General features: G+C 49.2%; 1 protein-coding gene across 1 annotated transcript in view; it reads right to left on the reverse strand.

Moving 5' to 3' along the window:
• GCC2 (GRIP and coiled-coil domain containing 2) overlaps window positions 1–27,238 on the reverse strand; it is a 413,631-nt gene that overhangs the window by 40,936 nt on the left and 345,457 nt on the right. Inside the window, exons 20-21 of the mRNA XM_078658140.1 lie at window positions 26,993–27,187; window positions 15,570–15,709 (exon numbers count right to left, since the gene is read on the reverse strand). Coding sequence (XP_078514266.1) covers window positions 15,570–15,709; window positions 26,993–27,187 — 335 coding nt within the window. The remainder of the gene's footprint in view (window positions 1–15,569; window positions 15,710–26,992; window positions 27,188–27,238) is intronic.

Consider the following 27,238-nt stretch of genomic DNA (forward strand, 5'->3'; position numbering starts at 1 on the left):
GGGTTAAGTTCAAAATCTGCGACTTATCCAAGTTAACCCGGAATCCCGCCACCGCCTCGAACCGAGACAGCTCCTCGTGGACAGGTGGTAGGGACTGGGCAGGGTCACCCAAAGATAGAAGGACATCGTCCGCAAAGAGATATCTTATGTTGCTCCCCCGTGAAGGGTATGCCCTTGATGCGGTCGTTCTCCCGAATCGCCTGCGCCAGAGGCTCAATACTCAAAGCGAAGAGGAGAGGGGAGAGAGGGCACCCCTGTCTCGTACCTCGCGAATGGAGGAACGCCGCCGACCGATGTCCGTTAACCAACACCCGCGAGGTCGGTTGATGGAAATTCGCCCGAAGCATCGTAAGAAATTGGTGGGAGAAGCCAAAAGCAGCCAGGGTGCGGAATAAAAAGCCCCAATCGACTCGGTCAAAGGCCTTCTCCGCATCCAGACCCACCAGTACAGCAGGTAACCGGAACCTAGAAGCCTTTTCGATCAGGTGAATCACCCTCCGCAAGTTGTCGTGAGTCTGGCGCCCCTTAATGAAGCCGGACTGGTCCGGGTGTATAATGGCCGGCATCAAGTCTTGCAACCGGCGGGCGATGAGAGAGGAGTACAGCTTGGCATCCACATTCAATAAGGCTATAGGGCGGTATGAAGTACAGCTGGAGGGATCCTTCCCCTGTTTGGGGAGCACAGAGATCAGGGCCTCAGCCATAGTGCCCGTGGTTTTCCCGTCCGTCGCCATACTATTGAAAAGGGAGACCAGGCAATCGACAAGCTCCGAGGCAAATGTCTGATAAAAGTAGGCTGTGTACCCATCAGGCCCAGGGGCTTTATTAGGTTTCAGTGCCTTGATCGCCAACAGGACTTCCTCCCTAGTAAAGGGAGCAGTAAGCTGGTCATTGCTATCAGCAGAGACCCGCGGGAGGGGAAGGCCAGACAGAAAGGCGTCCTGCGCCTCCGCATCTAGGGAATCGCTTTTATAAAGCGACTCGTAGAACCGTCCAAAAACATCCGCCTTATCCCCATCCCGATGATGAACCGTACCTCCCGGATCCCGGATTCCCCCTATATAGTCCTTCTCCCTTTTTTCTCGGAGTTGGCGGGCCAAGTGGCGGCCCACTTTGTTCCCCTGAGCGTACGACCCCCGACGTAAACGCAGGAGGGTAAGTTCAGAGCGGTTGGAATAATGTGCCTTCAACTTCCCCCTGACCGCCGACAGAGGCCGGAGGGTCATGCGCGAAGGGTTCAGTTTGTGGGCCCGCTCAAGTTTTTCAAGCTCAGCCTCCAAGGATTCCCGCTCCGTTCTACGGAGGCGGTTAAGAGCCGCGTTGAGCCCAATGCAGGTACCCCGTAGCGAGGCCTTACAAGCATCCCAGGTGTTGAACACCGAAGTGTCCGAGGCCGGGTTAAGCAAGAAGAACTCCCTGATAGCTTTCCTGAGCTCCCTACAGGATGCCTCATCGCGTACCACAGCTGCCGGAAAGTACCACTTCCGATACCCATCCCCCCCCACCAACCACTGAAGCTGGAGCGTCATGAGGCCATGATCTGAGACGGAGAGGGGAAAAATTGTAGAAGACCGGACATCTCCCCGAAGGGCCTGACTCACAAAAACATAGTCAATGCGCGAGTAGGTGTGGTGCACATGAGAAAAAAACGTGTAGTCCCTGGATTGCGTGTTAACAACCCGCCAACCATCCACAAGACCCAACTCCACCATCCTTTGTTTAGTTACAGCAGAGAAAACACCAGAGTCTGTCCTCTGGGAACGGGAGCTGTCCAAAGCCTGATCCCACACCATATTAAAGTCCCCCATGACCACCAGGTGACCCTCCACGAAGGCCCCCACTGTATCCAATAGACCTTGAAGAAAATTATTCTGCTGTGCATTCGGTACATACACTACCACAAACGTACACAGGCGTCCATGAAGCAGTCCTTTAACCATCAACCATCTACCCTCCTTATCGCTCTGCACTCCCAGAGGTTGGAATTGAACGGAAGACCTAAATAAAAGCGCCACCCCCCTGTGCTTGGTAGAAGCGGAGGACCTGTATATGAGGGGAAACTGCCTATGCCGGAGCCGGAGCTCATCCTTACGGGCCAGATGGGTCTCCTGGAGCCCAACCACATCCAAGTGGTGATCCAAAAGATATTTCCACAACTTCAGGCGCTTCTGCGGGGAGTTAAGGCCCTTCACATTCCAAGTGCCCAGGCTAACAGGCATGGGAGCAGATCAAGTCCCCCAGCTCTCCAGCAGCGCAACCCAGCCGGTCCCCCCCTCCCTGGAGCCCCCCCCCTCGGGTACCACCCAGGTTCGGGAAGCCTCTCCCCCCTTCACAGTGCTGACCCCACCCGCACTCTGCCCCGCTCACGTCCCTGGACCAGCAACCAACCCGCAAGTCCCGACACAAAAGAACCATCGCCAACCACAGCCAACAGGAGCAGCCCATCAGGTCAGTCCACATACACACAGTCAAACATTCGTCGTCACCACCCCTCCCCTCCCCCGCCCAACACCCCCCCGACCCACCCCAACCTGGTCCCCCCCTACCCACCCATTCCCCAACATCCCAAAACACCCAAACAGTAAGGCCCAAAATGAGCAAATCCAGGAGAAAGTTCCCCAAGGGGCGTAGTTGGAGACCCAAGATCGAGTCTCCCAAGGCCAGAGAACGGGGTGTCTTCTCGAAAAGTACATACATAACCCCGTTACCTGTAAGGGCGTGCCCCTCCGGCACCACAGCATGCGGCATGAAGATCAGGCCGCCTCAGAGCTCTGCTGCGACGGTGTGAGCGTGGCCGAGGCCACAGAAGCCACTGCATTACCCCGCTCCTGGAGGCTAGTCGTGCGGTCGGGCCTCCTGCTATTCTCCGGGCCCACTCTATGCCAGGACGAGGAACGGCGTCGTCTCCGCGGTGAGGGGCTCCGACGTTCGGGAGTCGGGGTCTCTCCCCCAATCCCCAACAGTTCTTTCGCCTCTCGGAGGGAGCGAACCTGGGCCAACCTGTTCTGCCAACGGAAGATAATTCTAAAAGGGTGGCCCCAAGAGTAGGAGATATTGTGCTCACGGAGGTAGGTAGTGATGGGACGGAACTCGCGCCTCTTCTGGAGCGTCGTTGCGGCCAGGTCCTGGTAGAGCTGAGGCCGATGGTCCCTGAACTGCAGGGAGGGGATATCACGCGCCTTCCTCAGGATCCTCTCCTTGACTTGGAAGTCGTGGACGCATACCAGGATATCAGGTGGGGGTCCCCCGTTCCGTCTGGGTAGGCCCACCCTATGGACCCGGTCCATTCGAATCTCCGTCACGTCTTCCTCGCCCAAAACCTGAAGTAGGAGAGCCTGCACATATCCACGGAGATCCCCCGCCTCACCGTCCCAGGGGACCGCCCGAATGCGGATGTTGTTCCGGCGGGAACGGTTCTCCAGGTCTTCAGCATGGGCCTGCAAGTCTATATTTTGTTCCATCAGGCGGAGCACGTCCTGCTGCAGCAAGTGTACATCGTTGGCCATAGTGAGATCGTGATCCTCCAAGGTGGCGACCCTCTCTCCGATGCCGTCGACATCCCGCCGCACCTCGCGTAGATCCGACGTAAGCTGTGAGCGAAGCTCCGATATATCTTCTTTGATGGAGGAAAAGAGTTCCTTCATAAAGGCCTTAGTAGCCGGAGCCTCATCATCAGACCTCCCCGACGACGAGCTCTGGCCCGGGGAAGCCGGGGCCTGGGAGTTCCTGATAGCCCCCTCTTTCACAGTCTTCCCCTTGCGAGAATTGTTGGCCATCGTCGCTCCAAAGCGCTGCACCCAGGGGCCGGAAGAGCGTCCCTCAGATGGATGGTGGGCAGGCGAAGCAAACCACAGGGACACCAGGTGCCTCGCAATGCCGCAGGTTCCAGTGGCAATCTTAGTGTCCAATGCCCCTAGGCGTCCGCGGAGGGGGACGGGCGGTGGCGCCAAAGAAGCCGGTGTGATGGGCCCTCAGACTCTCCTACCAGCGAATGACCACCACCCAAGGCGCCGCACACAGGGCCAGCCGCCCTCCACCAGCTGCACACCAGGTCCGCTACACCACCGGGAGTCCAGCCGCCAGAGAGGTCCACCACCAGGGGGACACCTCGGAAATCAAAGAGGCAGTGGGCGACGGGACTGCAGCTCACCCGCAGCTCTCCTCGTGGCTGCACCCACACGTGGACCCTCTTCCAGTCTGCTCCCGGCGCTCACGCCGTATGGCTCTCCCCCGCTCTGCCGCCATCCACAGCACACCTCTCGGGGGGGGGGGGGGGGGGGGGGGGGGGGGCAGGACGCCCCAGCCGCAGTAGCGAATCAGCCACAGAGGCTGAGGCCGGGACCCAGGTCTAGGCCTCGATCCCCGGCCTCGAGTAGACCGCCGGCCGCCCACACACCCCGGCCGCCGCGGCCGCAGTCCCCGCCTCCTCCCGAGGCTCCAGATTCGGCGCCGGACCGGCGTCCGCCCGTGACTCAGGGGACCGGAAGGCTTCCGCCGGGCAGTGCAGGCGCCCACTCCTCACCACAGCCGCCGGGCTGCGCCGAAGTGTCTCCGGCCGCGCCGAGTCGCCTCCCGCCTCAAGGCGGCGTCCAGGCCGGAGCGCCGTGCAGGGCCGGGGGTCAGGCAGCTCCGCAGCCTCAATGCCGCGTCTCCCGGGACCAGGGTGCCCAAGAGTCCGTCCAGCGCAGGTTCCCACTCCAGGGAGCTCGGGGAGCTATTTCCCTGCGAGAGAGACTCCGGGAGCCGCCGCTACACAACGCTAAGCAGGGCCAGGCGCCGGAGGGGACACACAACACGTCCTACTCCGCCGCCATCTTGGCCACGCCCCCCAAAAACATTTTTAGTGTTTTTATCATGTGGAAGCACATGCCCGCTACTGAGAGTGCTTGCTGGTGGAAGGAAAGTATATGATTGAATCGGATCCCTAGGTTTCTCACAGAGTCTATTGTGTTAGGGGGTGGTGCTGTATCGGTCGGCCACTATTGTTTGGGCATGAAGATGTTGGATTTACCAAGCAGCATAATCTCTGTTTTTTGAATGTTGCATTTAAGGTGGTTTGCTTTCAACCAGTCAATCACTGCTGAAAGGCAGTTCTGGAATTTTTCTTAAGCTGTTGTGGATTTTTTTTCAAGAGTGAGAATTAGCTGAGCATCGTCTGCGTATGAGATGGACTCGACATCAAAGGATGCAACCAGATTGAGGAATGGTCTCATATAAAGATTAAAAAGTGATGGGCTCAGGGCAGAGCTCTGGGGGACTCCAGAGAGCAGTTGGTTTTCTGTTGATTTAAAGTTGCCCAAGGTTACTATTTGTCTCCTGTTGTCCAGGAAACAGATTAGCCAAGCTAGGGCTTTGTGAGAGATGCCACATTCCCCGAGTCTGTCTGCCAGAATGTCATGAGAGACCGTGTCGAATGCAATCGATAGGTCCAATAGAATAATTTCTGCATTTTTACCTTGATCTAAGGCAAATTTGAAGGTTTCTGATGTATGGAGCAGCACTGATTCTGTTGAGTGCCAGGCCTGAAACCCGATTGCCTGGGGTGCAGAATGTTAGCTTTTAGTAGATAGGTGTTAAGTTGAGTATTGACTAGCTTCTCAGTAATTTTACTCAGACTTGGTAACAGCAAAATAGGTCTGAGGTTGGAGAGAGTCGTTGGGTCTGGCTTTTTTTCTTTTCTTTGGAGGGGTTAATTAGAGTTAATTATACTGTTGATAATGGGGTTTATGATGTCAATGAGAGCATGTAGAATTTTTGGAGGGCAAGGATCGAGGGGGGACCCTGATTTACATGCTAGAATTGCTTGTCTGGACTGTTACAAGCTAATTTCCTTGCAACAGTTAAGCCCATTTCCATTTTCTAGGGTCCTTATTTCTGTAGGCAGGGCCTTGGTAGTCTGAAGTTATTTATTTACGTCTTTTATTTTATTGTCAAAATATTCCGCTATTTGGTCACATAGGAATTGTGACGGCGGGATTTTGCATTCTAATACTTTAGGGTCTGTAAAGGATTTTACGATGTTAAGGATCGTTTTCTGGTCAGACTCTGCTTGGTTGATAAGGTTGGAATAGTATTCTCTCTTTCCTATTCTAATTTGTTGGTGGTATTTTTTAAGGGGTGCTTTAAAGGTTGTGAGCTCTTCTTGTTTATAGTTTTTCCTCCATGTGCGTTCGTTTTTTTTGCACTAGTCTAGTTTCAGGATCAGGTTGATTGGAGTTTTTCCTGGGATGTTTAATGGGGCAGTCAACCCTGAATGGGATCTGCATATGATTTCTCACGTTATAGTGATCTGGAGGTCCTCTTTAAGAGTGGTAGAGTTGGTGCAGAGTCCATCCAGTCTGTGACCTGCACAGTGTGTGAGCCCTTCAATTTGTTGTTTCAGTCCCAGGGTGTTTGTGATCTCTCCACAGTTCTTTGCACTTGGGGTATCAGCTGATTCCAAGTGGAGGTTAAAATCACCTAGAATGCTGAAATTGGAGTAACTAACCACTAGGGAGCTCATGCTTTCGCCCACGGAATCTAAGACATTAAGGCTGGGTCCCGGCGGTCTGTAAATTAGGGCTCCCGTAAAGGACCTTAGGCTATCTAGTTGGAGGCAATAACCAAGACTTTCTGCCTCTTTTAAATCTGTAAAGTCAAACGTGGAGCATTTCAAAGTGTTCCCGTATATTATTGCTAGGCACCCCTCCTCTTTGCTAAGTTCTATCTTGTCTGGAAATAGTATATCCTGTGGGGAGGGCTTGTACCACATCAGGGTTTGAGTAGTCTTTTAATCAGGTTTCTGTTCTGAAGAGACGGTTTAATTTGTGAAAGCCCTCGAGAAGTATTTAAGATAATGCGCTCATACAGGGATTTAAAATAGTGCTAGTAAAAGTGTCACAGTTTAAAATGATATAGAGTACAGCAGTAAAACCGAAGGACCAGGCAGTTATGCAGCGCGACGCAGAGGATTCCTTCCCCACTACCACTCACCCGTTTCCGCTGCGCACCCGGCTCAGCATGTCCTTTTATTACTGGTGGGAAGTGCGGCTTTGACCTCCGCACTTACCTTCTAGAAGTCTCTGAGGTAAGGGGGAGTGCCTAGGAGCTCCTCTGCGCAAACGGCAAGCCGCGGCAGACGGGAGGTCCCAAGTTCCCTAGCAGAGACAGTAAGTGTGCTAAAAACGTAGCATGCATGTCATGTGGTTCTCCCTAAAGTAAAGTTCAGGTGAAAACTGGGCAGTTTATGTAGTTCATGTGGTTCTCCTTGGAACTCGTTCCTCCATAGGGAACTACACAAACCAGGCAGAATACAGTTTGTAGGTAAGATTGGTAAGTTGGTAGGCAGATGTTCACCTTTTTAGGTCTCGGGCCTAGCGTACACTGCGCAGCAGTGTCGCGCAGCCAGAGTCCTTTTCTGGGGGTTTTGAAAATGGACCTGGAAATTCCACGCAGCTCATGCGTGTTATTTCCTAGGTCCATTTTCATTGGCCTTTGCGTGCGTATACTTTTTTTTTTTAAAGAAAAAAAAAACTTATGCCGCGCTCGTGCAGTGTGAGGTGTCGGATTAGCTGCATGTTGAGCAGTCGCTTCATCCAGCTCTGCTGCTATATTATCGAGGTCAGCCTGTCTACCTCACTTGTACCCTGCGATCAGCGATATGGCTTGCCCTATAGGCTTCCCACAGTATTCTGGGCGATTCCACCGTCCCCATGTTTTCTTGAAAGAAGCGTGTAGTAGTTTCCGTAACACCCTTCGCCACCTCTGGTATATGTAAGTAATTTGGGTGTATGGGGAATACACAGCGCCGAAGCTTCAGATGGCGCGTGTAGGTTAACAGTATCGGTGAATGATCAGATATACCCCGAGGGCAGATGTCTACCTCAGCTATACCCTCCAGACCGTCTGCCGTCACAAGGAAGTAATCTATGCGTGTGAGACAATTATGAACACCCGAGTGGAAGGTGTACTGCCTAGAATGAGGGTGCCGGTGTCTCCATGCGTCTGCTAGCCCCAGAGCATCAAGAAGCCCAGTCATACGTTGGCCATGCGGTGATGTCAGTTTTATGGGGTGTCTATCTACCGTACCGTCCACTATATCATTGAAGTCGCCCCCCAACATCATCATCGCTTCCGGCAGTGCAAGGAGGAATGCAGTAAGCGCTGAGTGTGCCAGTGCATGCAAGTTTGGCGGGACATATACAGAGGCGAGGTTAAACAACATCCCCTCCAACTGGCAGGTAACTGCTGCAAAGCGGCCCTGGTCATCTACCCTCGTTTGGCGCACTACGAGTGGGAAGTTCTTTTTTATAAGCACTCCTACCCCTCTAGATCCCGAGGAGAACTCTGCATGCGCCACCATTTTGTACCCCTATCTATCCATGGCCTTGCAAGTAGAACCTGTCAAGTGTGTCTCTTGTAAGAGGGCCACTGCAGGTGCACATCGCTTTATATATTGCAGTACCAGACGCCTCTTCACCTTGTTCCCCAGCCACCGCACGTTCCAGGTCAGTATAGTCAAAGGGGTCCCCGGGACTATTTGAGTCATTGGAGGACTAGTGTCCTGTTGGGTTTGCACAGACATATGATACAAAAGTAGAACTCAGCATAGCAAAGAGTAACCCAGTACACAACCCCAACTCCATTGCCGCTAATTGGATGATCACTCGTGCCTTGTGGAACTATGCAAACAGAAAAAAAGGAAGAACCTAGAACAGGTCGAACATTCCACCCAACCCTACCCACCCTCCACCCTGCCTCCGTGCCTAGCGGACTCAGAACTGCCCGCCACCCCAACTCAGCAGAGCGCTTAAACCCATTCCCCATGTGCAGTACTTGCGTGAGTGGCGGGAGAAGGCCAGAAGAGTCCACATCATTCCCCCCTCTTCAAAGGCACTAGGTACTTTATGGTTCAAAGTTTTTGTTTTAACAAAGCTCACGAACTCCGGCTCACAGCATCGCCTTATTTGTTGGTCCAGTCACAGAGCATCCCCAAGTTCGTCACTCTCCTGCTTCCTCTTGGCGGGTTTTCTCCACTGGTTGCTCTTGGTCGTCAATGTTGTCTCCTGTTCTGTGGAGCGTCCAACGTCTACCATGTCGACCGCCGCCCTCCACACGTCTCCAGCCCTCCAGCCAGTCATGGGCCTCCTCAGGTGTCTCAAAGAATTGGGTTTTTCCATCCACCACCACCCGAAGTCTCGCCGGAAAGAGCATGGAGTAGGGTAGTTCTCTGGCTCTCAGTTCTTTCTTAACCTCCATGAAACTTCTGCGTCTCGCCGACACCGCCGCTGTCTAGTCTGGAAAGAAGGACACAACGGAATTGAGGATCCGCAACGGCGGCGCTACCCGCGCCGTCTGCAATATTACATCTCGATCACGGAAATTGAAGATTCGGCCAGAATCGGTGTAAGGGGAGCCCCCGGCTTGGGCCGGCCTCCTGGCACCCTGTGCGCCCGTTCAACGGAAAAGAAGGTGGAGAGCCCCCTGGGCTGAAGCCTGGTCTTTATGAGGTCTTCTACGTACAGGTCCATGGCCGGGCCCCCTTCACTCTCCGGAATGCCCGTGATTCTTACATTATTGCGACGCGCGCGCCCTTCCTGGTCGTCAAGCTTTGCCGCCATTCGTTTATTGTCCATTTCCAGTTGCGTCACTCTTTTCAACAATGTGGAAGTGTCTTTCGTCAGGAATTGGGTTACCTGCTCGACCTCCGTGATCCTGGCGGTCATTTTCTGAAAATAAGCCCTGAGGAGGCCAACGTCTGTAGAGATAGCGCCAACGGTTGTTTGGACTCCATTAAGGGCGGCCATAATGCCCTCTAGTGTTACCTTGGGGGCACCGCCATCTCCTGTTATCTTCTACGTGGAGTCCTTCCGTTGGGGAAGTGGAGGGAAGTCCTTGCCATAAGCGTATTTTTCCAGGCTAGCATGTTGGGTTGTACGAGGGCCTCTCCCCCTCATTTTGCGGCTAGGGACGGACCTCTTCAACTATCTGTGGACCGTCCAGGTGCAGCTCTTCCTTGCCCACCAACACGGGTGCTTCAAGAGGGGAGGAACTCTGGGCAGGCGAAGATGGACCGCTCGCAGCTGCTCGTTCACTGTCTCGTCGAAAGGCACCCTCAGTATATGGCCGATCCACAAGGGGCCCCCACCGAAAATTTTTCCCCACGCGTATACCCAGTGGGTCTCTTGCCTTGTCCAGGCCTCGCTGTTTCCACGTGTCCCCAAGTTCGATCGTGGAATGTGCCGAGTCCACAACGCTGCTAGGCCCCCACAATGCTGTTCCCAGGCCTGGAGCCCCAAATGACCACTGTTGCTCCTCACCTCCTACGCTCCGGCTCCAGTATGTTCCACAGGCCACGGGACCAGCAAGCCGTCTGCGTCACGTGTATTACGGGGCCCCCTGCAGCGCTCAGGTCCACACCGCCAGATCAGTGTCACGACCCACCGGCAGCCCCAATCTACAGCACGAGCCGTCACCACCTCCGGTGGGTCATGCAATTCCAAGGTGGGGGAGAAAGGACGCTCTCAACTCGCCGGGGGTGCAACCGTGTCTGCTGTTGCCTCAGCCGTAGTGGTTGTCAGGCGCACATCGCCGTCCGGAGAGAGGAGTGCATCTTCACCTCCCCGGAGGGTGCCGCTGCTGCCGGTCGATCCCGTGCCCGCCTCCGCAGGCCCTCGATGCCGCTCTCCTCCTCCCGGAGGTCTGCCCACTTTAAAATTGAGTCCCCGGCTGGGTCACGGATTGCAGGCCGCCGGTGACTTAGCTCTCCTGGGGTGCTCCTGGACCTCGGAACACCGCCAGAGCAGAGGCGGATGGTTGCGCCGGAGTTCTGACACAGGTAGGTGCCTTCAGTGTGCCCTGTATAATCGGATATGTGAGCGGATTAATGGGGGAATACGTTTCTTCCCCGGAGCTCCTCTAGGCTGCGTCCATTTCGGTCGGCAGCAAGCCACGCCCCCTGTGTGCGTATACTTTCAAAACAGAACACGCAATAGGCCATGGGCGGTTGCGTAGCTCTGCCTGTGGCCTATTGGTGTCTGTTACGCGCACCAGAGGCCATATGTCTTCAATTATCGCGGGTGTCATGGCCGCGATATTTAAAGACACATGCTCGCAGTGGCGCGCGCACCACTCGCGGGTTTTTTTTTTTTTAACAATGGGATCGCTTTTGCTATTGGTTGAGGTGCCGCTTGTTTTTAAATACACTGGAAACAGGAACCGGCAGAAACGCGATATTGGTGGGTCCCCTGAAGACTTCCGTCAGTGCCTGGTGTATTGGTAGCGCAATGGCAGTCGGCCCTTTGAAGCAGTGTGTGTTGTTTTCCAGGTCTGTCCCGCTCTGATCCCGTAAGACGTGCTCCAGACTTGTAGCTCCCCGCGATCCTTGGCTGCAGGATGACAACGAGGTTTGCGGATCCGATGTGCAAAGTGCGGGCAGGTCAGCCAGAAAGAAGGAAAGGCAAGGAAGACACGCACTGCCACCTCTGACTTGCGTGGCAGCTGCTGCCCAGGCCCCTCCCTCCACCGTAAAAAACCCACTCTAAAAAGTGGTAAATATTTCAAAAATTTCGTGGGGGAAATCCAGTTACAAAATAGAGAATGTCATTGAATCAGCAGTGCGGGTTTGAGCGCTAGCATGCAGCATGTTGGGGAAGTAGTTTTACCTGTCCACGAGAGACGATGTGCCGAATTGCCTGATATCCATTTCTCTCGCTGCAGCTTTTCAGAATTCTAGAGGCAATAGGAGGATAGAGGCACTACGTCTGCGCTACGGTGACCGCGAAAGCGCAGAGTTAAACAGCCGTCTGACAATCATTCTGCGCACTCCGAGAAGACGAAACAGGAATGAATTAGACTGTGGAGGCCAGAAGGGGAGCTGCAGATTACGGAACAGCCTGGGCTAGCAGTGTGTAAGTGTGCAGGGCTAGCAGTGTGTAAGTGTGCAGGGTGAGCAGAGTGTGGCTGTCCAGGGCTAGCAGTCTGTGAGTGTGCAGGGCTAGCAGTGTGTGAGTGTGCAGGGTGAGCAGTGTGTGAGTGTGCAGGGTGAGCAGTGTGTGAGCGTGCAGGGTGAGCAGTGTGTGAGCGTGCAGGGCTAGCAGTGTGTGTGTGTGCAGGGCTAGCAGTGTGTGTGTGTAGGGCTTGCAGTGTGTGTGTGTAGGGCTAGCAGTGTGTGTGTGTAGGGCTAGCAGTGTGTGTGTGTAGGGCTAGCAGTGTGTGTGTGTAGGGCTAGCAGTGTGTGTGTGTAGGGCTAGCACTGTGTAAGTGTGCAGGGTGAGCAGTGTGCGGATGTCCAGGGCTAGCAGTGTGAGCGTGCAGGGTGAGCAGTGTGCGAGTGTGTAGGGTGAGCAGTGTGTGAGTGTGCAAGGGTGAGCATTGTGTGAGGGTGCAGGGTGAGCAGTGTGTGGGTGTCCAGGGCTAGCAGTGTGTGGGTGTCCAGGGCTAGCAGTGTGTGAGTGTGCAGGGTGAGCAGTGTGTGAGCGTGCAGGGTGAGCAGAGTGATAGTGTGTAGGGTGAGCAGTGTGTGAGTGTGTAGGGTGAGCAGTGTATGTGTGTAGGGTGAGCAATGTGTGAGTGTGCAGGGTGATCAGTGTGTGAGTGTGCAGGGTGAGCAGTGTGTGAGCGTGCAGGGTGTGCAGTGTGTAAGCGTTCAGGGTGAGCATTGTGTGAGCGTGCAGGGTGAGCAGTGTGTGAGCGTGCAGGGTGAGCAGTGTGTGAGCGTGCAGGGTGAGCAGTGTGTGAGCGTGCAGGGTGAGCAGTGTGTGAGTGTGTAGGGTGAGCAGTGTGTGTGTGTAGGGTGAGCATTGTGTGAGTGTGCAGGGTGAGCAGTGTGTGAGTGTGCAGGGTGAGCAGTGTGTGAGTGTGCAGGGTGAGCAGTGTGTGAGTGTGCAGGGTGAGCAGTGTGTGAGTGTGCAGGGTGAGCAGTGTGTGAGCGTGCAGGGTGAGCAGTGTGTGAGCGTGCAGGGTGAGCAGTGTGTGAGCGTGCAGGGTGTGCAGTGTGTAAGAGTTCAGGGTGAGCAGTGTGTAAGCGTTCAGGGTGAGCAGTGTGTGAGCGTGCAGGGTGAGCAGCGTGTGAGCGTGCAGGGTGAGCAGTGTGTGAGTGTGCAGGGTGAGCAGTGTGTGAGTGTGTAGGGTGAGCAGTGTGTGAGTGTAGATTGAGCAGTGTGTGTGTGTAGGGTGAGCATTGTGTGAGTGTGCAGGGTGAACATTGTGTGAGTGTGTAGGGTGAGCAGTGTGTGAGTGTGCAGGGTGAGCAGTGTGTGAGTGTGATACCCATCCAATTCTTTTATCATCCCCCTGCAATTTAAACACCCTATTGAGTCTACACTTCCCTCTTTCCCACCAATTGAACAGTGTTTGAGTGTGCAGGGTGAGCAGTGTGTGAGCGTGCAGGGTGAACATTGTGTGAGTGTGTAGGGTGAGCAGTGTGTGAGTGTGTAGGGTGAGCAGTGTGTGAGTGTGCAGGGTGAGCAGTGTGTGAGTGTGTAGGGTGAGGAGTGTGTGAGTGTGCAGGGCTAGCAGTGTGTAAGTGTGCAGGGTGAGCAGTGTGTGGGTGTCCAGGGCTAGCAGTGTGTGAGTGTTCAGGGTGAGCAGTGTGTGCAGGGTGAGCAGTGTGTGAGTGTGCAGGGTGAGCAGTGTGTGAGTGTGCAGAGTGAGCAGTGCGTGAGTATGCAGGGTTAACAGTGTGTGAGCGTGCAGGGTTAACAGTGTGTGAGCGTGCAGGGTGAACATTGTGTGAGCGTGTAGGGTGAGCAGAGTGTGAGGGGGAACATTGTGTGAGCAGTGTGTGAGTGTGCAGGGTGAGCAGTGCGTGTGTGTGCAGGGTGAGCAGTGTGTGAGCGTGCAGGGTGAACATTGTGTGAGTGTGTAGGGTGAGCAGTGTGTGAGTGTGCAGGGTGAGCAGTGTGTGAGTGTGCAGGGCTAGCAGTGTGTGAGTGTGTAGGGCGAGCAGTGTGTGGGTGTCCAGGGTGAGCAGTGTGTGAGTGTGCAGGGTGAGCAGTGTGTGAGTGTGCAGGGTGAGCAGTGTGTGAGTGTGCAGGGTGAGCAGTGTGTGAGTGTGCAGGGTGAGCAGTGTGTGAGTGTGCAGGGTGAGCAGTGTGTGAGTGTGCAGGGTGAGCAGTGTGTGAGTGTGCAGAGTGAGCAGTGCGTGAGTATGCAGGGTTAACAGTGTGTGAGCGTGCAGGGTGAACATTGTGTGAGCGTGTAGGGTGAGCAGTGTGTGAGTGTGAGGGGGAACATTGTGTGAGCAGTGCATGAGTGTGCAGGGTGAGCAGTGCGTGTGTGTGCAGGGTGAGCAGTGCGTGTGTGTGTAGGGTGAGCAGTGTGTGAGTGTGCAGGGTGAGCAGTGTGTGAGTGTGCAGGGTGAGCAGTGTGTGAGTGTGCAGGGTGAGCAGTGTGTGAGTGTGCAGGGTGAGCAGTGTGTGTGTGTGTAGAGTGAGCAGAGTGTGTAGGGGCAGTGCGTGAGTGTGCAGGGTACAAAAACTCGAACTACGTCCACCACACAAACACACATAAGACCACACACATAAGACCACACACAACACCACACACACCACCACACACACCACCACACACACCACCACACACACCACCACACACACACACACTCACCACCACACACACACACAACCACACCGTCAGTGCACACTTTCACCAGACACAGACACCATAAGTCGTCAGGGCGCGCTTTCACCGGGCACAAACACCACCAGCCATCAGTGCACGCTTTCACCGGGCACAAACACCACCAGCCATCAGTGCACGCTTTCACCAGGCACACACACCACCAGACGTCAGTGCACACTTTCACCAGGCACACACACACCACCAGCCGTCGGTGCATGCTTTCACCAGGCACACACACCACCAGCCGTCAGTGCATGCTTTCACCAGGCACACACACCACCAGCCCTCAGTGCACACTTTCACCAGGCAAACACACCACCAGCCGTCAGTGCACGCTTCCACTAGGTACACACACTTCCTGCCTGCAGTGCACGCTTCCACCAGGTACACACACCACCAGCCATCAGTGCACAATTTCTACAGGCACACACACCACCAGCCATCAGTGCACACATCAATTGTTAACACATCCACAATTAACTATTGTAGCAATCGCAGTATGGTGCACTTTACTTTTAAACATATTCATCTAAAGCGCAGCATGCCACCATTGCTACAATTCCAATCCAACCCACATAATTCCACTACACACCCCATGCATACACTTCATAACACATGGCTAAAAGACATTGCTATTTACAATGCCATTAGCTCTAACCCAAATAAATCCGAGACCTATTGCATTTCCATTGCTTGTTTCTTCTGTGATTGGTGGAAGTGAATTTTGTGGAATTTCGTTACAATTCACTTTCTCATCTTGTCACAAAATCTTAGCGCAGCTCTCTTCTGCTTCTATCTTGAACTGACCGTAATTGTGTTTTTCCTCTATATTCTTTCTTTTGAATTTTCTTTGACTATATTATTAATGATGTGTTTTGTCTATATTATTTATTGTAGGTACACTGGGTTTATCACAAGTAGGGGCTAGCCTGCACCGTAACAATAAAACAAATGTGGACAGCACTTACGGTAATCTGTTCCATTAGGATTGCATTTGTCGCTTCGGTCTCATGGAGTAATCCGCTCAGATGGTCAATACTCTTACTTGTTGAGTTTAGTTTTTGGACTAATTCTTCTTTGGAGAGTTCTGGTTGCCACAGAGGAGGCTCTAAAATGTAATTTATATTAAAAATAAATACCACTGCATCCATTACATGAGTATACCTTTATAAACTGAGCATTGTATTCTACAGCTGAATAATGCTGAAACAGGAACCACTCGGTTTAACAAAGAGGTAATTAAAGGATCAATAAGTGCAAGATTTGTAATCAAGCAATCAGTGCACATTTTAACATAACCTTAATTTTCTGTACAATACTTATGCTACCATACAAATATACAGATGTTCATTGCCTTTAACAAAAAGCAACTAGGTAGCTACTTACCTACATGAAGTGGTCTAGCTTCAGAGTAATGTACAGTTAATGAACCTGTTTACTGCTGTACAGTGGCAGTAACCCAGAAAACCTTTGTAGAGGTTAATAAAAAAGGCGATATCTCCTGTACCACCTTTTTTTGGCATTACTCTATTACAGACTTGGAAGCTCAGACAGAAGTTCTAAGCCAGGCGGTGACCTTTGAATTCTCATCAAGATGAACTAGTTACTTATCTTCAGTAACACTCAGTTCAGTGGATACTCTTATCTTATCACAAATTTCTCACCTCTGAGTACTCGCTAGGCGCCAACTGGATCCCAACACTTTTCTCCAGCAATACTCCTGCACGCCACTACTTGGCGATGTATGGCTCCTCGCTGGCTCCATACTGTCCAGGACATTGCAGAGTAAAGCTGCATATAAACACCACCCCTGCACACGGATGTCAGTTTCAATCTGTTTATTTCGGATCTTTTGCAGTCTCTTGCTGAAGTGGTGTCGCATACTCCGAGTCTTGGCAGGCAACAGTTGTATAATATCCTATATGCAGATGATCTGCTCCTGTTAAGTGATACTCAAGTAGGCCTGCAAAGATTGATTAATAGGCTCGCCAATTAATCGATTATCAACCAGTTGGAAATCAATCTCTAAAAGACCAAACTAATATCCTTAAATCGCCAAATAACTAAACAGGAGAAATGGTGCCTCAAAGGGGCAAAATTGAGGAAACTGTAACCTACACACATACCTAGGTTCAAATTGTACTAGAGGAGGTCCTTTGCTGCACAAAAAAATATTATTGCATATTAAGATGCACTAAATGTTGCCTTCTCTAATTTGAGGAAAAGCCTGTCGGGGCATAATCTTAAGGCATTGATAACAGTGATGAAATCAAAATTGATTCTGACTATATCATACAGAGGTGAGATAATGGTGGGTAAAGATGCTGATCTTCAGGAGAAGCTTGTGATACGAACTTATAAACAAGTGTTTCAGCTATCAAATTCTGCTTCTTCAGCCCAAGTAAGGCTTGAATTCTCTTTGATAAAACAATCACTAGCTAGACAAGGAGCATTTGTTAAATGTTGTCATTGATTGTGGAGTGTCCCCGAAGGTTCACTGCCACATCTGGCTTGGGTGGAAATAAACCTGTAGAGGGGGAAATGTCAATTTGCCAAGCATCTACAGAGAAGCATAGAGAATCTTGCATTTTTTAAATTTAAAGCAAGTGAACACTGGTGATTATACTTTTTAGAAAACTTTGAATAAATGTATACAGCAGAAAAGACGCATGGAGGATAAAGCAACATTGGCAAAACGAGCGCATGGGTGGCTAGGGATAAATTCTTACAATGCAGGCAAGGAACAATCCGCATTGTCGTGGACTATCAAGAGGGGATTTATAAAAATGTGATTTGGTCTCTTTCTATCTCTTGACTTTATTCCCAAGCGGTGAAACAAGACCCAACCGGAAGACCTGATGTGTCACTTGTGTCATCAGGCAAAAAAAAAGTAAATGCTTTTACTTTGTGTATGCTCTAACTTATTAGTACATCGGAGGACTTTGCTGCACAAAGAGTTTTTAGCTCTGGAAGTAAAAACCTGTGGGTCGGCTGCCATTGTTGTAGACGAATCTAGGACCCTATTTAAATATTCCCGATTCATGCCCTTATGTGGTTATATCAAATCATATCCTTATAAAGGCATAAGAATAATACCTATATTAAGTCATAGCCAATTCAGTCCAAATACAGCAAGGCTACTCCCATAGACTCCTAGAAAGCACAACGCGTTCTTAAACAAACCAAGCCTCCAGTAGCCCGGGAATTCCCCCTGCTTCTGTATTGATTTGTCCTAGAACTCCTGGAGTCCTGAAAGAACTGCGAGTTCTTAGTGAGGTCTTATGTCCAACCTTACGTCAAACTCGGCACCTTCCAGGTATAAATATACCAGCATCTGCCCTAGCAAAACACACGGTGGTTTGGAGCAGATCGGCTATCTACTTGCCCGAATCCCTGCTATAGCGAGTGCCGAAGGAAGCCGTCTCTCCCATTGACGCACAGAGAGACGCTGTCTTTTCTCCTGCCGAGAAATCCAGCTCCAGTGTTTCCCTGTCAACCTTGCGGGTTGCTGGGAGATCGAGTCCTGAGAGAGAGATACAAGACCTCCTTCATTCTATAACCAAGGTACGGAGCTGATTAGACCCTTAGAGAATTCTTAATTCAGATTCTTGGCAGAAACTATCTTAACTCAAACAACATCCAACTTACTCCTTCCCATGTACTAGGCTTAGGTTAGATACACCGGGGTAGGCGTATCTTAGAAGCACCAGTTGAGTACGTTTAGTCATTATTTTATCATTGTATGTATTTTATCTATTTTAAACACTGTATGGCTTAGAAACCATACCATGCTTTTACAGTACTATTTTACAGTACTCCTTTAACTGTACGCACTTTACTTTATGACAAGTATTGCAATTGTAGCAATTCACTTCTCTTGCATGAGAAAGAAGACTGTTCAATAAATAACCTCTTTAATTGAAAACGCCCGTCTCTCTGTTTCTCTGCACTTCTGGTGAAACTAAGCATGCACGATTGACTGAGTAAAATAGTTATCTATTGTTTCCGTGACTCTGGAGATATACTCCTTATTCTTGGGGGAGCAAAGTTGGCATGTTTATGCGGTTGTCAGAAACTAATCCCTTCTTGTGAATCTGAGAAAGTTTCTAGTGACCTCTGAGCTAGCTGGCATTCACAATTAAGTCTAACATATTCAATAGAGACCTAGTCGACCTAAGTCCTACGTCTAAACTATCGTTTATGCTATTCCAATGCGCAGAGCCTATTGGGAATATAGGAACTACACTACATGGCGTCCAACGTTTGGTAAGGCGATCATTTAATGCTAGATACTAGAGTAACTCAGTCGTGCTTTTCACACAGACCCCTTTTTTCCCGTAAAAACTCCAATAGACGTCTGGAGTGGGTAAAAGGTTAATATCCGCCAAAACTTAGTAGGAAAAGATTCCTATGTATTAGTTTTCGGTTTAATCAACGCTGAAGGATACAGTGTTCCAAAATATTGTGCACCTAATCTGTGTTTCCTTGAAACTTGCTCTGCAAACTTTCTGTCAGAAAACATGTCGGAAAGTGACGAAGAAAGGGAGAGAGCTAGAATAGCAGCTCAAGTGGTCTTAGATAACACAGCTCTCCAACAAAATGACCCGGATGCTATATTCATCCCGGCAAATATAAGGGAAACCATAACTATAAAACTTATAGAAAATGGAGTATCATCAAGAGGTGGTACAGTCATATTTGTGGTAGAGGCCCATGAATATCGGCAGACAGAGGTATTCTATTCATGGATAACATTACCAGCAGAAAAACAGTTTCAGTCCAGAGGAAAGTCTCCCCAACGGAGAAATAGATCTCCAGGACAGGGGGACAGGTCTCCACAACGGGAGCCCTCTGAAAAAAGATATAACCTTAGAAATAGGGACAATTTAAGAAAACCTGACAGATATCGAGATAATGATACACGTCCCTCTCGATCTTTTCAGACTTCCTCACAGAAATCGGAAAAAAAAGGATGGTCAGAACATAAAGAAGAGCGCGTCAAGTCCAAAGACAAGGAACCTGCTCATCAAAGTAAAAAATTACAATTTCCCAAAAAGAAGGTAGCTAGTATTAAAATAAAACATGCGGAGGATTCTGAGGACACAACTCAAGAACGGAGAATGGGCCCAGACAATGCTAGACAGCACAGCAGAAGTGACCATAGCTCGCAAGATCCTGATGAATCTTCTGGAGACAGTGGACACGAATGAATACTTTCAAGTGGAAACCAGAGTTAGTGTACCCCATAAATTATATGAAATAACATTACGTATAGAGGGGGACAAAACTAGGAAAATAAGAGGTCTCTTTTGGGAGAATCTATCTAAAGGCTATGATATCCTGCTGGCCGAGAAAGACTGGCCACCAGAGTTTGTCAGGGAGTGCCCACATGGCGAAGAAATGATTATGCTTGCCTTCTCAAATCACATTCCAATTCATAAAAAATACACATATGCTAGAAAATGGGCAGTGGCCCAAGCCCCTGCATTATACAAAAATCATGTAGGATGGGATGAGGATTCTCCTCACCATAAAATTCACTTAAAAAATCAACCCACTGCACAGAGGCAGTATCCCGTTAAGCAAGAAGCTAAAAAACAAGTCAGGGAGATCTTAGATCCACTTGAATATCAGAGGGTGATTGAAACATGCATCTCACAAATGAACAATCCTTTGTTTCCTGTCTCCAAACCAGACGATTCATATCGTCTAGTTTTGGACTACAGACACCTAAACTCTTGTTGCAAATCCTTTGCAGTACAAAACTCACAGTGCAGCACTAATGAATAACATCGTGCACAAAAAATATAAAACGACATTAGATATTTCAAATGGTTTCTTCTGTCAAAACATTGCACTAGAAAGCAGGTATTTGACCGCTTTCTCCAGTATGGGGGCCCAAAGGCAATTTTGTCGTCTCCCCCAGGGATTCAAGAACAGCCCAGGATTATTTTCAGCCAGGGTAACAAAATTACTACAAATGTATGATGATGAGGCATTATCTTATGTCGATGACATCTATCTTACAGACGATGACCTGGAGACACACTTGAAAAGAGTGAACACCATTATACTTGGGTTTGCATCTGAAGGGTACAAATTCAACTTTAAAAAATCAAGAATTGCCCACCTCCCTGTCCTATTTTTAGGATATGAATTATCAAGTGAAGGCAAAAGCCTAGCAGACAACTTCTTAGAGAAGTGTGCAGTACTCCAAGTCAAAAACTTACAATCAATTCTAGGTTTCCTGAATTTCGGAAGAACTTACATTCTAAACTACGCAGAGAGGGTTAAACCCTTCTACGAATTAATAAAACCTGATTTCAAACCAATTAATTGGACACAGAAATACACAGAAATGTTAACATCATTACAAACAGACATGTTAACTAAAACAAAACTGCAAACACGCGCAAACGAACGCAACCTTGTAATCCGAGTTATCCCAGGAAGATGCGGATTTATGTACCTGACCTCTAATGAGGGAGAAACGGTACCAATAGCTTATAAATCACACTTGTACACACAAGCTGAAATGAAATTCAGTTCTACTGAAAAAATTCTGACTGCAGTACAAACTGCTGTAGCAAAAGAAAGAGCCCTGGCACAAGGTAAACGTATAATAAGCGTTACACCGTTACCTGCCCTAGAGGCAGTAACAAGAGCCAGCATTCCGAATCCTAAAACTTTACATCCGAGATGGATACAATGGGTTAATTCTCTTGCTGCATCAGACGTAGTATACGAATTTGATCCTAACTTAAAAACGCAAGGATTTCTCCAATACGAATATGAATATCCTCTGCCGACTGAAATTCTGCCTCTCGAACAGTACGCCTGTGTAATCTACACAGACAAATTTGCACAACACTACGTTGTGGATAAACAAGTTTACAATGCAGCATGTGCGATTGTTAAAGGTCGCTAGCGCATAGGTAAATTCAGACCAATGGTCACTAAAACTGAATCACTCAGAAACTGTACAGCTCAGCGAGCTGAACTACGAGCTTTAAAGATGGCGCTTGAGAATGCCGATCGCGAATTCCCCACACTAATAGTGTGCGATTCGTATTATTGCGTCCAGTCTTACAATGATTTCATGCAGACCTGGATTGAAAACGGTTAGAAAGATGAGACAGGTGTCATAATAAAGCATAAAAAACTATACAGAAAGAACTACGAAAGACTCACGTGATACATACGCAGAGTCTTCGACGTGATGGCGTTCACGTTGCAGGGAATTCATTGGCTAACAAAGCCACAACGGCAGCTGTTCAACCGGCTTCCGTAGCTACAAAAAAGCGTTCTAAAAATCAAATAGATGGAGAAACCATGCTGGCAGTAAAAGCCTCATTAAAAGGCGACTATGCGCATTACCTCTAAATTATCCACTCGATAATACATACATAATTGATGCGAACTCCGTTCCGTTTGCTCGAATCCCTGGAGTGGGGGACAGAGTAATTCCAAACACGAACCGGAGGGCTTACTTGATTCAAGAAGCACACATGGGAATGGGGCTGAGGCACCAAGAGATTTTGAAATCTCTAATAGAATTGCAATCACAATACTGGTGGCCGGGGATGAGCGTGCAAATTTATAACTTTGCAATGGATTGTCAGGACTGCATTAGAGATCGCAATTGTGAACCGGACCAGATACCAGCCCAGACACCTCTAGGCTTCAAACACACAAAACTATGTTGAACATTGGACTGGTGCAATATTAAGCAATTAATAATCATATAAAAACATTGTAAATAGAGGCTTAGGACAAGGGTACACTTTAATGGGACTCTAGAAGGTTACTGTTTAATGAGGGACTGCTAGGGGTTGAAAACAGAGAATTATTGAGCCCCTATCCCAGTGTTTAAGATAAATGGCGGGCTGCTAGGGGACGGGATGAGGAACCCTCTCCCCTTTCCTCTCTATTGTTGAGTGCTCAGTACAAGGTGGGTGTGTTGTCTGTGAGAACCTGCACCAGCCACCTATTGATGGTTGGCAAGAAAGCCATTCTTTCTAAGTGAATGACCTGCAACTCAAGCAAATTGATGTGGAGGCAGGTCTCCATTGGAGACCACAGTCCTCTGATTTCCACTTCTCCCTGATGGCCCCCCCCCCCCCAAACCAGTAATGACACATCCATAATCACCATCACCTCTGGGTTGGGTAGGGAGAGGAATCTGCAACTGGTCCAAATACTATTGAACAGGCATCACTGCAGATGGTTTCCACTCTCCTCCAAAACCTGAATATAATCACAAGGGTTACAGGCCCACTGAGACTTCAGGTTCAACTGTAGGGCTTACATGTGCCATCTGGGATGGTCAATGAGCAGGATGCAAGAGGCCAGTAGGCCAAGAACCCTCATAACCATCCTCAGTGAGGACTAGGACAGAGACTGAAACATCGGGATCACAGCCTGAATGTCCTTAAGGAAGGCCAGAAAGTGCACTGTATCCAGGATGGTATCGATGAAAGGCAGCCACTGCGAAGAAGTCAGGTGTGACTTCAGAAGGTTTATTGAGAAGCTCAGTGATGTCAGGAGGTTCTCCCTGGTCTGGTGGTGGTGTGTGACAGACTGTGGCACGCTGTCTTCAACAGTCAGTCATCGAGGTAGGGGAAGACTGGTACCCCCGACTACCAAAGATGAGCAGCACCCGCCACCAAGTTTTGGAACTCTCAAAGGGCACTTGTGGGAATGGAAGGGAGCACGGCAAACTGAATATACTCATAGCCCACCTTGAAACGCAGATACCATCTGTGGGCCTGCAGGATGGGGATTTAAATATAGGAAACCACTAAGTCCAAATCCACCATCCAGTCTCCTAGGTCCAGGGCAGAAATAACATGGGCCACCAGGAGCATCTTGAATTTGTCATTTCACAGGAAGGCATTGAGAGGACAAAGATCCACAATAGGATTAAGGCTTCTGAAAGATCCACAATAGGATTAAGGCTTCTGAAAGATCCACAATAGAATGAAGGCCTCTGTCCTTTTGCGGCACAAGAAAGTAGGAGGAATGATATTCAGTCCAGACTTCTGAAGCTGGCACCATCTCTATGGCTCTTTTGGCCAAAAGAGCTTTCACCTCCGGAGGCATAATCAACAGTCCTCCAAAAGCTGTTTTGATGTAGGTGTGGCGGTTCTAAAAGGAATGGCAGGGCATAGCCCCGTTGGACGATTTGAAGGATCCACATGTCAGACGAGATGCTCTGCCACCCCTAGAGGAAGTGGTGGACCCTGTTTCCTATAGGGTGGTAAAGTACCATTAAAGGCACACTAAAGAGTTTTTGAAGTTGTTGCTGGCCGGGTGGGGGGCTGAGGTGTGTGTGCTGTCTATGATGGCTGGGTCGGTGTCTGGTGGAGCCACAGCTCTGAACTCGAATGGATCGGGATGCCTATTGTGCAGGCAGTGGGGCCTGGTGCTACCAAAACACCAAGTGCCTGGCATATCACGAAAAAGGACGAAACTGCTTGAGGCACTACTGAACTATTGTTAAAAGGCCCAAGGGGAGTGATGTGGCCATCCTGAATGGTTTGGGTCATGAAAGCCCGTAGGTTTTCTGAGGATACCTGCCAGATCTCACCAACCATGTCCCAGAGTGCATGGTTGTGGCATCCTAGGAGGCAGATGGCATTGGTCGACCACAAGGGAAACCTGGATGATGGAAACATTCTCTTGCCAAATGTTTCCATACGTACAGACTCTGTCAGGAGGGAAAGTCTGAAAGATGTTAGGCTTCACTCTGTTGGTGGACGTCTGCACCACCAAACTCCCAGGAGTTGGATGCTGGGCAAAAAACAAAAAAGGGTTGCATGGAGTTGGTCCACAGCAAAGTGCAACTTAGAGATTGACTGTAGGTCCAGAACCTGGTTTTGCCCAAGTGCCCAAGAACGTATCAGTGAGGGCCTCACTGAAGGGCAGAAGAGGTTTGGATGGAGCCTGGCTAGGATGAAGAACCTGAGTAAGGACATTTGTTTTTACCTCTATAGTGGGGAGGTGGAGGTCAAGGACTTCAACAGCTCTAGTAATGACTGTAGCAAATGATGCACTCTCCTCAGTCACTTGTCCAGGGAAAAAACAAACCCAGTATTGGGTGAGGCATTCTGCCCACTTACATCTTGGAAGTCCACATACCAATTGTCTTCATCACAGTTTGAGGCAAAGGTATCCCCATCACACCCATTTTAGTCTCCATAGAGCTGGCTCTGGTTCGAGTCTGCGCCAAATTATTGGTGAAGTGTCTGTGTGTGACTGTGTGTAATTCTGCTGGGTCTGAGTCAGAGGGGTTGAGCATTGGTTGAAATACATCAGGATCGGGATGGGGCCTTCGGTCAAGATAAATTTAGTTTGGAATTGGACAACACAATAGGCTGTAGGTCCTCCTCTTCCACCGTTGTCAACATCTAAGAGATTGGTGCAGATTTTGGTGCCAGAATCAAAGTCGGCTGAGTCTGGGGCCGTACATAAAGCGGCTCTGAGGGGCACAGACTGCGCCGAAGATGGATCGACCAGAGATAACCTATCTTGAGGCTTCTGATGAACCATTGGGGCCTAAAGGCATGCTAGAGGGAGCGTGAAGTGTCTTGAAGACGAGGAGCATGGTTTCCCTAAAGGCTTCGATCTGCAGTGACTTCGCAGATGGACTCAGAAATTTGGTGTGCATTGGGACCAGTGTTACAATTAGCTCCTCGGTGTAACAGTTAGAAGTGGCCATCAGAACGGTTTCTTCATATCTGAAAAAATGCTGTATATCAGCATACGTTACAAGATACTAAATAGCAGAATAGGCATTCACCCAGTATGGCAACTAAAAGGTCAAATGCAAAATAAACGTCCAAGAAAGGCATTTTATTCGTTCTCTGGTTGTGATTTTTTTTAAATGACTCAACTAATAATAAAATATTACCCCTGTTATTTCTGCGGCCTTCAGTTTTCTCAAAACTGACAGCAACAAATGTGATATCAACAATCGATTCCATGGAAGCTGCTATCGACATAGGCGAATTCTTGCCCTTTACTAAGCAAATTCTGTATTCCTTCAAAAGCTCCAGCATCGTCAAATATTTAAGTGATACCGGTTGTTTGAAATGACATCCAATAACAGAGGTGATTCTACAGGAATGAATGTCTAGCATGGATGTGTACAGGAAGAAAGGCATAGAGGATAGTTGTCTGAAATTACATAATAATAATAATCCATATTTGTAAAGCGCAAACATATCACCCCTTAAGGTTTCAAGGCGCTGGGGGCCGTCGGGGAGATTAAGTGAGCTATTGCCTAGAGTCACATGATGCTGAGCTGAGCTGCCGCCAGTGCCGGGATTCGAACCATGAGCCCCACACTTCGGAGTCAGTCGCTCTGGCTACTGCGCAACACCTCTCTGATAACAGAAATAATTCTACAAGAATGAATGTCTAGCATGGATGTGTATAGGAAGGAAGCCACAGAGGACATACAATGCTGAGATTGAAAAACAAATCAAGCAGAACAGATACTCATTATATAACAAATTGCAAACTATGTCATAAGACCAATGCAGACTACCTTAGAATATTTATCAGAATTGAATGTGAGTATTCGGTAAAAGAAATTAGAGTAAACTAAAAGTGGAAAAAAACAAAATTCAACATGTAGTATTTTGAAAAAAATAAAGTGACAGTTGTTTTAATGCCTAACCTTAGACAGAAGAGTGCACATTCCCAAATTCCCCTTAATAGCTTGAAAGTGGATGCCTTAAATGCAGCGCCCTGCTACCTATTGGGCTGACTATCCCAACTTTACAGTCTTACGCAGCACACACTGACAATACTGTGTTGCACTGTTTGCAGCTTTCACAATTCTCTCAATAAACAATAGGGAGCTTGCTGGACGCAAGCAATGAAGGGGCAGCAGTTGTGGTGCCTTCCAGCTCATTCCACAACTGAGGATGCAGGATGAGACTGCACAAGGATTTTAACAGGGACAAAATAACTTACTAGATCACAGAGAAGAGAAGCAAATGACTACAAACCCACAGCGCCCTGTGCAGTTGTGTAATATTACAATTACGCTGCAAAATTGTACTACAGAAGCAATGGGAAACAGTTCTTGGGAATGTGTGCCACCTACACCCAATAACATTTATAATGCCGAGTTATCTGTGATCACAGCATAATCGTAAAATATAGGACCACAATGTTATACTGCCGGTTTTGTTCAATGAAATTAAATAAGTCAGAAAACCCTATCAATCATTCATTGCATTTGTATTTTAGCCAGCCGTATGTGGCTTGAAGTTTAACCAAATATCACGATGAAGGCTTCTTCACTAATCACAACATTTTCATTAAAATAAATGTAGTGTGTTAAATATAAAATGAAGGAAGTACTAAAGGATTCACCTACCAAACTTCGACTCAGGAGAATTAAGCAGCTGCTCTAATGGGGGTAAATAGGTGCTGGCAGAAGACACTGAATCAGTGTCGGTCATTTCCATGCCTTCGCCTTCTTCCCTGGCTGCAATATACATATCAAGGATAGGCAAATCGGTAGCTCTTCTCTCCCGCAGGGTCTTCATGGGTGGCTGGGAAGACAAAGGACCTGAAAGAGGAGTACACGACTTCAGAACAAGTCAGGCAAACCATCTTTACC

This window comes from Lissotriton helveticus, chromosome 8 (assembly GCF_964261635.1).
Source record: "Lissotriton helveticus chromosome 8, aLisHel1.1, whole genome shotgun sequence".
Taxonomy (NCBI): domain Eukaryota; kingdom Metazoa; phylum Chordata; class Amphibia; order Caudata; family Salamandridae; genus Lissotriton; species Lissotriton helveticus.